Source organism: Aedes aegypti, chromosome 1 (assembly GCF_002204515.2).
Source record: "Aedes aegypti strain LVP_AGWG chromosome 1, AaegL5.0 Primary Assembly, whole genome shotgun sequence".
NCBI classification, from domain to species: Eukaryota; Metazoa; Arthropoda; class Insecta; order Diptera; family Culicidae; genus Aedes; species Aedes aegypti.
Window position 1 is genome coordinate 81,831,617 of NC_035107.1, and position 17,423 is coordinate 81,849,039.

Below are 17,423 nucleotides of genomic sequence, written 5' to 3' on the forward strand. Positions count from 1 at the left end.
TAAATTTTCTTGATTTTGTTAAAAAAAAAACTGCTTTTGAAAATTGCGAAATCACTGACGGATCTTGCCCCCTTAAAAATTCTCAAGGTTATATTTAGAAATTTCTCCAGGGAATTCTCTATGAATTTCTCCAGCGATTTCTATGGTTGTTCCTGCAAGGATTCCTGAAGAAACTGCTCCATGGATTTTTCCAGAAATTTTCCAAAAACATCTTCCAGGTGTGTTACTTCAGGGACTCAACCAGGACGCATCTAAAGAAATTCTTTGTTTAATCTTCTGAGTAAATATCAGTGCAAACCCTGGAGGAATATCTTTTGGAATGCTTTATTTAGAAGCTGTTTGATGGAATAGATAAAGAGTAGAGAAAGGAAGATTCACGCCGAGGACCTGGGATCGAATCCCATCCCCGAGATAGTCACTAAAAATTTCAGTGACGATTTCCTTCGGAAGGGAAGTAAAGCCGTTGGTCCCGAGATGAACTAGCCCAGGGCTAAAAATAAAAAAAAAAGGAAGATTTTCCAGTTGAATACTTCGCGAAATTCCTGGTAGGTTATCTAGCAAAAATATTGGTGGTTTTTCCGAAAAGAAAACAATCTTATCTTCTTCTTTTCTGGCGTTACGTCCCCACTGGGACAGAGCCTGCTTCTCAGCTTAGTGTTCTTATGAGCACTTCCACAGTTATTAACTGAGAGATTACTATGCCAATGACCATTTTTGCATGCGTATATCGTGTGGCAGGTACGAAGATACTCTGAGCAATTCTCGCTGAAACCAGGCCGCCATCGGCACCCATCGTTAGAATTCCAATTTTATGTCACTGATCGCTAGCTTTCGATAAAACTTAAGGGTGGTCCTTTTTGTTTTCTCAAATTGGTGGACCCCTCGTACGCCAGCTAGCTAAACAGTTTGCAAAAAAGCCCATTTTTTGATAAATCTTGGGTATTTCTTCACGTGATATGTCTCATATTTCCCTTGGAACACATACCAAACTTAATGGCATCGTATAGAGAAAGGATATAGCTTTCATTTGAAGTTGAAAAAAATCCGGCGGCCATTTTGAATTTGGCCGCCATCTTGAATTTTGTTAGAAAAATCGGTTTTTCACCATTAGCGCACCGCTCGTTTTGAATTCTGAGATCACCATCAGAAAGCTGAGGAAAAATTGCGTAAGATAGGCTACAGAAACTAGGTGTGCAATGGTATTTACCCTATGAAATGAACGATTTTCTAAAACATTTTCCACGACTTTGACGTATATGGCGAGTGCAATCAATGCAAACATCATTTTTGTACAACAAAGATACAAGTTTTCAATAGTTGGTGTATTCGAGTCAGATGAAGAATAGGAGTTTTATTTAGAGTGATAAAATCTGGCGGCCACCTTGGATTTTGACGCCATCTTGATTTTGACTAGTAGAATGAATTTTTCACCTTGATAGCACTCAGCATGTCGAATTTAGAGGTTACCAATAAAAACAAGGTTACGTATACTCTTCTTCTTATTATTCTTCATTTTCCTGACGTTACGTCCCTAGTGGAACCGAGCCTGATACTCAGCTTTATTAGTTATAAATACAGGTTATTAAATAGGAATTTTCTTTTGTAATACGATTTTTAATAACAGAATATTTCTTCGACATATCTTTGAATTCAGTTATTATGAATAAATAAATTTAATGAATAAAAACCGTCCAAAAACATTGATTGAAATAAACAATTTTTTTTTACCATATGCTTTTTTTGTCATCGAATGAAGTTTATAGAGTAAAGTGGGGCAAAAGTTTGAGTGGGGTAAGAGTTTCTTTTTAAGATATCTAGCTCAATTTAAAACAAATCTTATAAGTGTGATGGTGGTTCGAATGCTATTCAAGTAAGAGACTTTCAATCCAAATATTATAAAAATCGATTGAGATTTGGAAAAGTTTTTTTTTTTTTTGTGTGGTTTTCAGTTGGAGCTGCCTGACAGCTTAACTTGTCAAGGCTGAACCCTCGGTCTGGCTTTTGCCAAGTTTCCCCTCTACCAGGACCAATACTCAGACGGACTAGGCAATGGCGCCCACATGAACACTGTTTTTTTATTAGTATTGTGACGTGGTAGTTTTTGAAAAGTACCCACATTCCCTTGCTTCTGAGAAAAGGAAGCATTATGAAAATTAGCAGCTCCATTAGAATTTGTTTGAAATAGTAGTGCATTACTAATACTGTCTAGTCGAAATGGTTTTGAATAATTTGTCATTCAAGTGCTATTCTGATTACTATTGTCTTTTACGTAAGATTAGAGTCTTAAATGTCAAGTGTCGTCAAGTCTTAACAAAATTATTCTGTTTAGTAGTAGTTCTAGTTAATTTCATTTTTTGTTGTTAAAAGTATTTATTGGTCATTACGTTCATATATCCTTAAAGAAAAAAGTCGCTTTTCTTGTCTGTTCAACAATTTTTCGAAACTAGCAAGTGTACCCTAATGATCGATCTCAGCGTCTTACTTTCCATAGTCATTTTTATAGTGAATATTGAAGAGTGAAGTTACCTTAGGCTTCTATTACAATCTCCTACAAGATTCACTTTTCGGTGGCAAATGCAATGCTTCACAACGCCTACTTTCTACATGTAAATTTTGCGAAAATGAAGCTGGAATTAGATTATTTATACCGCTGTTACAAAAGAGGTATTTCTTATTATGGCAATGTAAATACCATATTAAAATAAGATTGTCGCCACTTATTTCTACTCAGTGAATCTACTAGTCATTTTCCTAAGAGTTCCTAAGTATTCCCTACGTCGTATATGATAACGATGTATCTAGCTAGCTAATAGTAAGAGTGGCTACGGATCATTCTGGTTAGCAAAAGGCAAACTGAACGTCACCAATAGTATTAATGTCCACTTCGAATAGATTAATTATTTGAAATGGGCATCAATTCTATCAATGACGCAGAATGTCCGTTGGATCACATCCGAGATATTATTGCGTCTATGCCATATGAATTATGACGCGGCTTTAAGCAAAAAATGCCAAAATGTGATACCACCACTACAGGTTACGCCTTTGGTTTCCATCATATGGGCTAATGGATTATGCCCTCCCATCGCGGCAAGGTCGCATAACCAAGGGGAGGGTTTGAGATTTGGAAAAGTTATGGCTATTTGTTGTTTTTCGACGTGAATATTGTAATTTTTGGCCAAACTTTCGTTGCATTGAACCAATTGAAGATAAAATCTTTTTCAATATTTTATGTAAGGGAGTTTCTAGGCCTATCATAAGGTTGCTTTGAGGTATATTAGTTTTTGCATAAATGCTTAAAAACAATTTTTGGCCCATAGTGGGGCAAAAGTTCGAATCAGTGGGGCAAAAGTTCGACCTATGTTTAAAATCACGGAAAAATTTACAAATTGCCTAAAATCCACATATTATCTTCAAATTTAGTTAAATTTGTCTGATCTTGTGAAAATTGTCACCAAATTTTTACATTTATACTTAGTTTTGTGAAAAACTGATATTTTTGAGTATATTACAATTAACCCGGTTTCGGGCAATTTTTTGATGAAAATTTAGTGTGTATTTTTGTCAAACTTAAGTTTACAGCTGGTGTAAAGTATGCCTGTCATAAAAGGATCGATATTTTGTGTTTTAGCCACCGAACTTTTGCCCCACACTAGATTCGAACTCTTGCCCCACCGGTGGGGCAAAAGTTCGAATAAGACAATCAATTTTGAAACTGTTATAACTAAAAATGGGTAAATATTTTGACACAAGTTTGTTCAGCAAAATTATAGCCAATATGTTGAAGGTTCACTGTATGGTATTTGTTTTGTTTTAACTGCTATTGTTTTCCTGGAAATTTTGATTATACCACTAAGGTCGAACTTTTGCCCCACCTTACTCTAAATTGTGCGTTGGGACATTAGTAAGTTTTGTGGTAATATCTGTAGTTTTAACGTAAAACATTTCCAAAAGTGCATTAATTTAGAATGGAAATCTTAAATTTTTAAGCAAAAAAAATCCTTGATTTTCTGAATCATAAAGTATTGTTTTTACTAACACCCAACATTCTTTTTCTTCTTGCTGGCGTTAACGTCCCCACTGGGACAGAGCCTGCTTCTCAGCTTAGTGTTCTTATGAGCACTTCCACAGTTATTTACTGAGAGCTTACTATGCCAATGACCATTTTTGCATACGTATATATTGTGTGGCAGATACGAAGATACTCTATGCCCTGGGAAGTCGAGAAAATTTCCAACCCGAAAAGATCCTCGACCGGTGGGATTCGAACCCACGACCCTCAGCTTGGTCTTGCTGAATAGCTGCGCGTTTACCGCTACGGCTATTTTGGCCCTCAAAAAAAAAAACAATCTCCCTTGAGCTATTTTGGCCCCTCAAAAAAAAAACAACTCCCTTGAGGAATTTCTGATAAAACTGAATGAATATTAAGAAGGAAAATCTTGGTAAAACCTTTGAACCTTTGAAGCTTTTTCTGATGGAACTTCTGGTGAAACTCTGGTATGTGTTTTTCTGGTGACAATCTGGTGAATTTCGCAGTTTGAACCTTGGAAGAGCTCCTGGTGAAAATCCTTAAAAAAAACTCCTCTCTCGAAAAATTACTGGTGAAATTAATCGAGAAAATACTGGTGCAGTCTCTGAAGGAATCACTGGTGGAATCTTTATGGAAAATTGTGGTTGAATCCTTATATTGTGGTTGAAAACATCTTAGCGGAATCCCTGGAGAATTTGTTCAAGATTTTTTTTATTTTGGGAAATATTGGTAAATTCCCTAATAGCTTATAAGAAATGTTAAAATCCATGATGATCCTTGAATTTTTTATGGAATTCCTGGTGAAATCTTTGAAGGAACTGATGGAATCCTTAGAGAAACTCTTGATAGAATCCCTAGAGGACTTCCATGTGGAATGCCTATAGTAACTCCTGATGGAATCCCTGTAGGAACTTTTGATGGAGTTCCTGGTGGAATCTCTGAGAAGGAATTCTCGATGAAAACTTTTGAAGTTCTCCAAATGGAATCACTGGAGGAAGTCCAAATAGAATCACCGACGAAATCCCTGAAGGAATCCCTTGAAGGACTCCTGATAGAAATCCTGAAGGAACTTTTGATGGAATCCTTCGTGGAATTCATGATATAATATATAGAAGTACCTACTCCTGATGGAATTTCCAGACGAACTTGTGATTAAATTGCTAGAATAACTCCTGATCCCTAGAGGAACTACTGAAGGAATCCCTAGAGGTACTCCTAATTGGATCCCTGGAAAAAAATTTAATGGAGTTCCCTGAAGGAATTGAGGGAATCCCAAGAGAAACTCTTGATAGAATCCCTAGAGGAATTCCATATGGAATCTCTAAAGAAAACTCTTGATGGTATCATTGGAGGAACTCTTGATGAAATCCTTAAAAGAACTCCTGATGTAATCTTCAAAAGAACTCCAGATACAATCCCTTAGAGAGCTTCTGATGTAACCTCTGGAGGAGTTCCAGGTGGAATCTCCGATGGAACTTCTGATGGAATATTTAGAGGAATCCTTGGTGGAATTCCTATAGGAACTCCTGTTGAAATGGCTTGAGGATTTCCTGATAAGATTTCTGAAGGAACAACCAATGGAACCTCTAAAGAAACTCTTGATGAAACCCCTAAAAGAAATCCTTATGCAACTCGTTGAGGAATCCCTGATAAAATCTCCTGAATATAGAATTTCAGGTGAAATCTATGAAGGAGCTTCTGATGGAATCCCTATAGGAACTCCTGATGAAATCCCTGGAAGAATACCTGATAAGATTCTTGTTGGAGCTCCTGATGGAATCTCTGGAGGAATTGATAAACATATGATAGAATCACTAGAGGAACTACTGATATAATCTCTGGAGGAATTTCAGGTGAAATCTCTGAAGGAAATCTCGTTGGGATCCCTGAAGAAACTTTAGGTGGAATTTCTAGAAGGACTCCTGATGGAATCCCTCAAGGAGTTCCAGGCGAAATCCCTGAAGAAACTCCTGATAGAATCCCTGGGTGAATTCCAGATGGAATCTCTAGAAGAAATTCTGATGAAACCTCCGGAAGAACTCTTGATGGAATCCCTGAACTCCTGATGGAATCCTTCGTGGAATTCATGATAGAATGATGATCCTGATGAAATCTCTGAAGAAACTGATGGAAAAACATAGAATATGTCTAAAGGAAATCTTAATGGAATCCTAGGAGGAACTGCTGATGAAATCATTTAAAGAAATCCTGATGTAATCTTCAGAAGAACTCTTGATGTAGTCCTTAGAAGAACTTCTGTCGTAATCTCTGGAGGAGTTCCAGGTGGAATCTTTGAAGGAACTACTGAAGGAATCTCTATAGGAACTTTTGGTGGAATCTCTAGAAGAACTCCTGATGGAATCCCTATCGGAATTCATGTTGAAATCACTGGAGGAATTTCTGACAAGATTCCTGAAGGAACTCCCAATGGAATCTCTGGATGAACTCTTGATGAGATCCCTAAAAGAAATTCTGATGCTATTCGCTGAGGTATTCCTGATATAATCTCTGAAGAACTTCTAATAGAATCTCTATAGGAACTCCTGATGCAATCCCTGGAAGAATTCCTGATAAGACTCTTGATGGAACTCTTGATAGAATCACTGGAGGAACTCCTGATATAACCTCTGGAAGAATTCCAGGTGGAATCTCTGAGGGAAATTCTTATGGAATCTCTGGAGAAACTTCTGATAAAATTTCTAGAGGAACTCCTGATGAAATCCCTAGAGGAGTTCATGGTGAAATCCCTGAAGGAACTCTTGATGGAATCCCTGGAGGAATTGAAGATGAAATCCCTAGAGGAACTTCTGATGAAATCTCTAGAAGAACTTTTGATGGAATCCTTAGAGGAACTTGCGATGGAATCCCTAAAAGGGCTCCTGTTGGAAACCCCGAAAGAACTATTGATGAAACCCTTCGAGGAAATCATGATAGAATCTTTAGTAGTATTTCTGGTGTACTCCCTAGATGAATTCCAGATGTAATTCCTAGAAGAGCTTGTGATGAAATCTCCAGAAAAACTCTTGATGGAATCCCTAGATTAACTTCCGATGGAATCCCTAGGGTTCCTGATAGAAACCCTGGAAGAACTCCTGATGGAATCCTTCGGGGAATTCATGATTGAATCTTTAGAAGAACTCCTGATGAAATTCCTGGACGAACTCGTGATTAAATCCCTAGAATAACTCCAGATCCCTAGAATTGGAGTTTAACTGATTCGGGTTCAGCTTGTTCAGATATAGGTCGACACAAACCAAAAGAAGTCCATTAGTGTGGGACAAAATTTAGATTCTCGCTCCAGTACACTTTTTGGATTGCATTTGAGTCCCATATTAACTGTGCAAAATTTCAGCTCGATCGGAGAAACTATATTTTAGCGCCAGCCGTTCAAAGTTTGTATGGGATTAACTATGGGAAAACTTACTTTTGCAAAGAAAAATCGCCAGAGGTCGCCCATTGACCTCTATGAAAATTCTGAATACAGACCTGGATAGGTATTTTTACGATAAAGAATGTTGCCGAAGACCGCAAAACAATCCGACACTTGTGATAAAAGTTATTTAATGAAAACCAATTGGCAAGGCGACGTTGATTAACACGTAAAGGAATAACAATAATAACAAAATCGAGCAAAATTTCCGAATAGTCTATGTTTAACAACTTTTTTCACAAGCACCGGATTGCTTTGCGGTCTTTGGCAATGTTGTTCATCGTAGAAATAGCTGTCGAGATCTGTGTTCAGAATTTTCAGAATCGACGACCTCTGGCGATTTTTCTTTGCAAAAGTGAGTTTTCCCATAGTGAATCCCATACAAACTTTGAACGGCTGGCGCTAAAATATAGTTTCTCCGATTGAGCTGAAATTTTGCACAGTTAATATGGGACTCAAATGCAATCCAAAAAGTGGACTGGAGCGAGAATCTTTTTTTTTTTTTCATATAATCGTGCCCCAGGCTAATGTCCATACAGACTCGTACCATGTGTTGAGTACAGTGTGCTCTGAAAAGATTCTGCTTCTCTAGAAGCCCAACGTTGTAGATAACACGTCCAATCAGTATCTACTCCGGTAATTTATCTAGGAATTCCTTTCAAAACTCATACAGAGATTCTTTGAATATTGCTCCGAGAATTCTTCCAAGCATTCCTCGCGAACTTATCTAGGAATTCTTTCAAAATTGCTCTCGGGGACTTTATAAGACATTATCTCAGTAATGTCTGTAGTGAATCTATTAGGGATTTTTTTTCTACAAAAAATATCTAGAAACTTCCCCGGGGATTCCTTCAGATTTTCCTTTTAGATTTGTTCTGTGAATCATTTTAGGGCATTTCAGGGAATAATGTCAGAAGTTCGTCAGGACACTACTTTAGGTATTCCTGTAAAGAATTACTCCAAAAGATCTTCAGGGAATTATTCTCAAAATTCATCAAGGAATTTAGGATTTTTTTTATCACAAACTGGTTCGACTTAAGTTCATTCCAGAATTCCTTATAGATTCGTTCAGATTTCCTCTGGAATTTTGAACAAAGGATCGCCTGAGAATATCTTCAGGTGCAAATCCCGAAGGAAATCACAAGATATTTCAGAGAATCTCCTAGAGGATTTTCAAACGAATTTCTAGAGCAACTTCCAAAGACACCACTGGAAAATTATTCCAGTGATTACTACGGAAATGCTTCAAGGAACTCCGGTAATTTCTCTAGGAAATTCTTTCAGAATTCCTCCAGGGGTTCTTCAAGACATTCCGCCGAGAAATTTTCCAAGTACGAACTTATCTAAGAATTCTTCCAAACACTTTATCAGAAATTGTATACTGCGTTCTATCAGAAATTTTTGTATTTGAATCTATTGGGGAATCTCGAGCAACGATTTTGGAAGTTTCTGCAGCAATTATCAACGAATTTTTCTTTGCATTTCTGCAGAATCTCGCCTGAGAATTCCTTCAGTGTATTTTTTTTGGATTTTTTTAGACTTTTTTTTCATTTTAGGGATTTTTAGAGCATAACGTCAGAAGTTCCTCAGGTAATTATTTTAGGAATTTCTGTATATAATTAATCTAAGGCCTTCAGGGAATCATTCCCAAAATTCATCCAGGAATACTGAAGTTTTTTTTAGGAACGAGTAGAGGATATCCAGCATGAACTTCTTCAGGGCACTTCTTAGGAAGTTCCTCCAGGAATTTCCTTGTGAATCCATTCCACAGTTACTTTAAAAATTTGTTAAGAATTAAGAACTTCGTATAAAAATTAACCAGAAAATTTCTTCAGATGCAAATCCCAGAAGTTTCGGAAGAACTTCAATAGGAATTTTCAAACGAATTCCTAGAGCAACTTCCGTAGGATCTACTAGATGTACTTTTTGAGAAACACCTAAACGAACTTCTACAGGTTTGGAGGAAATCTTAGCGAAACCGCCGAAGATGCTCAACTTCCGAAGGAAATCTTGGGAAATCTTACGGATGAACTAGCGAAACTTCCTGAGCAAATCATTGCGGAACATCTGGAGAAATTCTTAACTCTTAGTGAAAGAAACTCATGGGTTAATTTTCAGACGAACTCCTTAAAATCTTACGCAGGAACCTAGCGGGACTTCCGGAGGAAATCCTTGTTGAATACCTAGAGCAACAGATTTAGTACTATACAATTCAATGGCATAGTACTAAATTTGGTTTTTCATTTATCCCTAGGTATTCCACTAAACAGATCGAAGATTTATCATCATCTGGTGCAACTCCTAAATGAACTTCTGAAGGTATTTGTGCGGAACTCAGATGAATTTTAATAGGAACTCTTAAGACAACTTGTAAATGAGCTCTTAAGGGAGCTTCTGGCGGAATTCCTAAAGAAACGTCCAGAAGAAATCCGAAAGAAACTACTGAAGGAACTTCAGATTTGGGGAAACATCTGGAGGAACTCCTTGGCAAACTTTTGGATTTCTCGCAATTCTTCATGAAGAACTTTTAGGGTAACTTCTGGTGGATCTAGAAACTTCTGGAGTAAATCCTGGGAAAAATTACGGCGGAACTCCGAAGAAAACATTCAGAAGAACTTTCAAAAGAAATCGTAAGAAGAGGGGAACTTCCGGAGGAATTGCAGCATTGGAAATACTTCTGCAGAAACTCCTTGGCAAACTTCTAAAAAAAAATTCTCAGGAAAACTTGCAGCTGAATTCGTTGCGGAACTCAAAGGGATTTCTACAAGAGTGTTTCCTAGCTGAACTGTCATAGAAAATCCTAGGGAAACTTCTGGAGATATTCCCGAAGGAGCATCCGAAAGTACTTCTAAAAGGAGTTTCTGGAGGAACTAGTGAAAGAATTCCTACAGAAAGTTAAAGAGGAGTTTTCACAAGAAATATAAGAGGAACTTCCGAAAGAACTTTAAGAAAACTTTCCGGAAGAACTTCAAGAGGAACTTCTGGAAGATTCCCTAGATATAAACTCTACTGCAACTTCCACAAAAAAGTGAAAGAACTCCTAGTGGATTCCTAGAGGATTTCTGGAGGAACTCATACAGGACCTTCCGAATGAAATAATACAGAAACATTTGGAGGAACTACTTCAGGAACTTCCGGAGGAACTCCTTTAGAAGCTATCGAATGAACTTCTAAAGGAATTTCCGGAAAAAAAACTCATACGCGAACTACCAAAGGAACTTATACGTGAACTTTCGAAGGAACTACTAGAGGAACTTCCGGAAGAACTTCTACAGGAACTTCCGGAGGACGTTCTACAGGAACTTCAGAAGGAACTCGAACAGGAACTTCTGGAGGAACTCATGCAGGAAATTTCGGATGAACTCATACAGAAACTTTCGGAGGAACTAACATAGGAACTTCCGGAGAAACTCCTACGCGAACTATCAAAGGAACTTATACGTGAACTTTCGGGGAACTTATTAGGGGAACTTCCGGAAGAACTTCTACAGGAACTTCCGAAGGAACTCCAACAGGAACTTCTGGAGGAACTCATATAGGACCTTCCGAAAAAAAATCATACAGAAACATTCGGAGGAACTACTTCAGGAACTTCCGGAGGAACTTCTGCAGTAGCTTCTTGAGGAACTCCTTTAGAAATGCCGAATGACCATCTACAGGAATTTCCGGAAGAACTCCTAAGGGAACTACCAAAGGAACTTATACGTGAACTTTCGGAGGAACTACTAGGGGAACTTCCGGAAGAACTTCTACAGGAGCTTCCGAAGGACGTCCTACAGAATCATACAGAAACTTTCGGAGGAACTACTTCAGGAACTTGGGGCCTTCCTTAGCCGAGTGGTTAGAGTCCGCGGCTACAAAGCAAAGCCATGCTGAAGGTGTCTGGGTTCGATTCCGCTCGGTTCAGGATCTTTTCGTATTGGAAATTGACTTCCCTGGGCACAGAGTATCATCGTACCTGCCACACAATATAACTTTGACAAAGATAGTTAATAACTTTGGAAGTGCTCATAAGAACTCTAATCTGAGTAGCAGGCTCTGTCCCAGTGGGGACGTATTACCAAGAAGAAGAAGAAGAATAAGAAGAAGAAGAAGAAGAAGAAGAAGAAGAAGAAGAAGAAGAAGAAGAAGAAGACTACAGGAACTTCCGGAGGAGCTTCTGCAGTAGCTTCTTGAGGAACTTCTTCAGAAACTACCGAATGAACTTCCACAGGAATTTCCAGTAGAACTTATGAAGGAACTCTGGAGGATCTTCTGGAACTTTCGAAGGAACTCCTTTGGGTACTTTCAGAGAAACTTCTAGAGCAACTCTTACAGGAACTTCCAGAGGAGCACCTACAGGAACTTCATCATACAGCTGTATAATTTAGGAAAAATAGTGATATTCGCGATACAGTTATATCACGTAGCTTATATCAAGATACAACTCCGTAATATAAACAAGGCCTTAGTTACAAATCCATGGAAGTAAATTCCTCAAAACATTTCTTCTCGAATTCCATAAAAAAGCTCCTTCAGATATTTACTCAAGGAATTCTGCAGTAATTCTAAAGAAATGCTGTGAAAGTTTTTCAAGAGTTCTTGGCAAAAATTATGCTTATATCTTTGAATGAATTTCTGATGGATCTTCTAGAAGTATGATCAGAGTAATTTGTTCCCTAAGGGTGTTCTCAGAGATATCTCTGGACGGGCTTTTGCAGAAATTCTAAGAATATGAACTTGCTGAGAAATTTCTCAGAGAAGAGATCAAAGAATTTCAAGAATAAAGTCTTGAGGGCATTTATCAAATGATTCATGGCAGAATGTCAGATGATTTTTAGAAGTGATATCTAAATGAGTATTTTGAGAATCATTTAAAATAAGAGGTGAATGAATTTTACGTACTGTTCGTAGTTGCTACTCCATTATTGACCAAAACAATCTAAATTACACGCAGCTTGAGAGTAGCTTCCCGAGCAAAGTCCAACATCAAAAAGAAAGCAAGTCGAAAACATATTCTGTTTTCAGCATCAAGTTGATGTCATAATTTGATATCAGTTTGTCATTGGAATATTCGATATCATGTTTTGTTTTTCTTCTGCTATCATTCTAAATTTTTGGTGAAGTTTTTGTTTTATATAATCATTAATTTATTCGTGCTGCATGTATAAACACTACGTGAATATAAAAATAAAGCATTCATTTTGTCGTAGACTCGTTTTAATATCGATCAAACATATGTACATCTCAATGAGTTTTCAATTTGCCCTCCATGATAGCAGAAGCAGTTTTCAATTTGATTTCATGAGAATATTTTTGTGTTCTCAGTTTTGATATTTTAACCGTTAAAACGACCAAAATAACAGCAAACTGAGTTATCAAAATTTGCGACATCACAACATCAAAATTAGTTTTCAATATGATCTCAAGCTTTGCTCGGGTTACCATCTTCATTGAACAAATTCGAGAAATTCAAACATTCTAGAGTCAATAACGACTCCGGCCACGTCCTTACGGTAATTGGGAAGGGAAGCAATGATAGTGTGACATCCATTGTTACTAAAGACCGAGTATACCTCTGCATCTTCATGGTTGTCATGGGAAGGAGTTCAGGAGCAAGGATTCAGAAGCTACAAAATCTGGATTTATCTTGATAATTGATGCGATTCATGTAACTTCAAATGAAAAAGTCATCTATTGACATAGATGAAGACTAAGTATAAAATATGTCGACACCTATGCCTACTTGGGTGTACATTGAAGTCCTACGTCAACAGTTCCTTCATACCCTGTCCCCTCAAAGTTTCCCCGGAGAGCTACTACTCACCAATGCCTGAAGTGTCCACCTCCTGCGAGAGCGACTCCGTCTGGAACTCGCCGTCCACGGACACGACCCGGAACTCGTAGTTGGTGTCCGGATCCAGCCCGTGCACGGTGTGGTGGTTCTCGTACAGCACCGGTTCCGTCATCAGCCACTGGTTCTCGCCCTTGATCCGGTACTTGACGAAGAAGTGCGAGCCCGGTTTGCCCTCCAGGTTCGGCTGCCAAATGACCCGGATGTCCGCCTGGCCGTTGTCATTGGGTTCCTGTTCCCACGCGAAGTAGGGCTGATCGGGGACGATCGCCGTGCCGGTGCCAGTCTTCTGCTCGATGTAGTAGCTGCAGGAATGAAAAGGAGTTATTGAAATGTGGGAAGAAATGTGACTCGCATGGAACTTACTCTTGTCCCTCTCCGGCTTTCGTTGTACCGACGACGTGCACCCGATACTTGGTGTTGGGCTTCAGCTTGCCCAGCTTGGCTTCGGTGATTTTCGGATCGTGGATGTGCGGTTCGCGTTCCATTCGGGGTCCAAACGAGGTGCCTTTCACTTCTTCGTAGTAGATCTTGTAGCCGGTCAGCTTTCCGTTGGGCTGCAGTGGTTTCTTCCACTTCAGCAGGAAAGCAGAAGATCCCAGAGGGATGGCGTCCAGGGTTTGGATCGTGTTTGGAACACCTTCGGGGGTATCGAAGGACAGGGTTGTACTTGGGGGTCCATTGAATCGTCCGTTATAGGCGAGAATTCGCGCGTAATTTGTCGAATCCGGGACGAAGTCGGTGACTAAAGCTTGCTTGGAGTCAGCAGTAACGAGAATTTCCCGAAGGTTCTCCTCTCCATCCGCATCGGTCCAGGTTTGGATTTTGTAGCCCTTGAAGTGGCCTCGAATGCTTTCTTCCGAAACTGCATTCCAGCTGAGGATGGCTGAGGTAGGAGCGGTGACCTGAATCAGTGTGAAGTTGGTAGGAGTGTCCAGTGGTTTGTCTTCACCGGAATATCCGATGACTTCTTTGGGAGCAACGTTGGCTTCTCCCAATTCGTTGATGGCTACGACCTTAATACGATACCGACGGAATGTTTCCTGATCTCGAACGACCAGTTCCGACTGACGCCAATCGAAGATATCTTCGGTGTTCCAGTGGTCGACTCCGGTGTCCAGCTGCCAGTATACGCGGTATTGGAATCGTGGAGCGTTGTGTTCGATTTCGGACATGGGGGTCCATCGGATGACTAGATTGTTCGGTTCAGTGCCTTGACCCTCGACGTTGTCCGGGTTCTTGAAGGGAACACTTGGCTGAGTGGTGCAGACGTCGCTGTGTCCTGATGGGAGGGAAGGACCGACCTTGTTGATGGCAATCACTCGGAATGTATAGTTTGACCAGGGGCTCATGTCCACGCTGTAGGTGAAATCTGTGGCCGGGACGTCCTTTGAGGAGATCTCCCAAGTATCCGGGGTGAATGAGGTATTGAACTCGATGGTGTAATGCAGAATTGGAGACCGATTGTCGCCGTTTGGCTTCCATGAGAGAGTGGCTACAGTTTGGTGGCATTCAATGCTCTCCAAAGAAGGTGCATTCGGTCGATCGTACACTGTCAGGGTGGCGTTGGCCATTACTTCATCCAGATCGGTACGCGCAAAGCAAGTGTAAACGCCGGTATCCAATTCGATGGTTTTCGAAATCGTTAACGAGTAATCGTTGGTCATGACGAATCGCGGCTGGCTTTCGAAATCGATCGTTTCACCGTTCGTCAACCATTCGATGGTGAGTTCTAGCGAGCTATCGGCCACTGCGTTACACCGGAAGGTTGCTGGAGTTCCGGCAACAACTTCGTAATCCTGAGGCTCGTCAATGATCTTCGTGTGCTCCTTGACAACCAGTTCACCAGAAGCGGACTTCTCTCCAAGTTTGTTCACCGCATTACAGGTGTACTCGCCTGCATCGGAGAACTCGACTCCACGAATGAACAGATCTCCATTAGCTTCGACCTTGAACTTACCTCCGGTCAACTCACGTCCGTTGCGGATCCATTTGACTTCCGGTTTCGGAGCACCGAAAACTCGACAGGTCATGGTAACGTTGCGTCGATCGACGGTGTATTCTAGCTTTGGTGGTTCGGTGATCTCAGGCGCCAAGGCCAAGACATTCAGGTACACATCCTTGTAAACGTAACCTAGAGAGTTGGTGGCGTTACAACCGTAATTACCGGTATCACCCTTCTCCAACTTAGTGAAGTAAATTCTGTTCGAGCTAACTTGACGTCTTGGGTTAGGTTTCGACTGGTCAAGGGGTTTTCCGTTGTGAATCCAGATAATGTTCGGCTTCGGCACACCGGAAGCTTCGCAGGTGAACTCCGCTGTTTCATCCTCGGCAGCGTTGTAGATCTCCGGCTCTTTTGTGAAGTACGGCACAGCCTGTACTTCCAATCGAATCGAGTACGATTCTGCACTTCCCACTCCGTTCGACGACTCGCAAGTATAGGTTCCCTGATCCTCAAACGAGGCGTGTTTAATCACCAACGACTTCCCGTAATTGTTCTGCTGAATCTTATCGCTCCACTGAACCGGTCGACCATCTTTGGTCCAAACCACCTGCGGCAGTGGCGTTCCTCCATAGATACAGAAAATTTCAATCTTCTTACCTCTCAGCGCGACCTCGTTCTTCCTGGACACGTATTGCCTCTCCGGACGATGCTTGTTCTGGGCAGCTGAAATACCCGTGGGCTTAACCTGTAGCAGCACTCGATTACCGATCTTATATTCATTTCTGAACAGAGAAGAAGCCGCACAAGCATAAACGAAATCATCCGAAGCATCTCCACGAGTCACGTTAGAGAACCACAGGTTACCTTCCGGATCCAGAGTCATCCGAGAGTTGTTGATCGAGCTGATGCCACCGTCCATGTTCTGAATCAACCAGTAAACGTTCGGTCGTGGCCAACCATCCGGCGGCTGGCACTGCATCTTCAGCGGCGATCCCTCGTCCACGTCGATGGTTTTGGCGGATTCATCCTTGAACGAGTTCAGTTCGGCCTTGCGCACAAACACCGAATTGGAAGTGGCCGTTCCGTGCTCATTCTCCGCGAAGCACTGATACTGACCGAGATCTTCGTCCCGGGGAGACTTGATAACCAGGGTACCGCGACCCGGCTGCTGCGACATACGGTCATCGTACGTTTGCCATTCGAACTTTTTGCCGTTCTTGATCCAGCGGTATCTGCGGAAGAAGGAGAAAGAAAGGAAATTGAATTAGAGGAAAGATTTTTAACATACCATGTCCACACAGTTACGGATCACCCACAGTGACGGATCACTTTGGCGTTCAACATCGGATAACTCGCTCAAAACATAAACGTTGACGTAAAACATATTTTTCCCATGTTATACTATTTGTCTTCTACCATTTGTAACGTTAAGCACAACATTCAACCGCTAAATAACAGTGTTTTTGACAAATGTTTAGTTGGTACCACACAGCTATCATTATATGGTCGTTTTCTGTAAGAAGTGCCGTCAGCATTCATAAGCTCCCACAGGTGGTAAAATTCAAATTTTATAGCATGTTTTATGCTCGTTCGCTTCGATTTAGTATGAATTTATCTATGGAAAACGTTTTACTTGAATTTTTATTCAAAATACCGAATATTAGCACTACTAACTAGTGATCCATAATATGGACCAGGAAATGATTGTTTACCACGGTTATGGATCACTTCCAAAGAATGTAGATATCTGCTATTTTATGCATTGGATTCGACATTTTCAGACAATAGCACTAGGGACAAAACTAATAAAACATCAAGGTTTGTAAATATCATATTTTAGCAGACAAAAATGGGTGGTAAACTTGGTGTGCAATGCAGTATCCCAATAAAAAGGGCATTTTACTCTTGTTTCCAGCTCTAACACTGCTATTTTTTGCAGTAATATATGACACATTGTTAACTTTCGCCATACCATGCAATACAGATGCATTGAGTTGAAAATCTCTTGATTTTGCGCACTGATCCATAATATGTCACAATTTGATCCATAATATGAAAATTGATCCATAATATGGTTTTCAGGAACCGACACAATTTTTCATTTTTATGCCATCCTATGTAAATATTACACTCAAAACAGTTTACTAACCAAAATTCCAATTTGAAACGATTCGATTCGTGCTTT

At 40.2% G+C, this 17,423-nt stretch overlaps 1 protein-coding gene across 9 annotated transcripts in view; it reads right to left on the reverse strand.

Annotated features, from left to right (window-relative positions):
• LOC5570456 (neuroglian) overlaps positions 1–17,423 on the reverse strand; it is a 166,154-nt gene that overhangs the window by 17,156 nt on the left and 131,575 nt on the right. For all 9 annotated transcript variants that reach the window (XR_002499664.1, XR_002499662.1, XR_002499660.1 and 6 more), the window contains exons 5-6: positions 13,660–16,470; positions 13,267–13,598 (exon numbers count right to left, since the gene is read on the reverse strand). Coding sequence is in view for 6 of the 9 variants with exons in the window: in XM_021841109.1 (XP_021696801.1) it covers positions 13,267–13,598; positions 13,660–16,470 (3,143 nt within the window). In the remaining 3 variants the exon portion in view is untranslated. The remainder of the gene's footprint in view (positions 1–13,266; positions 13,599–13,659; positions 16,471–17,423) is intronic.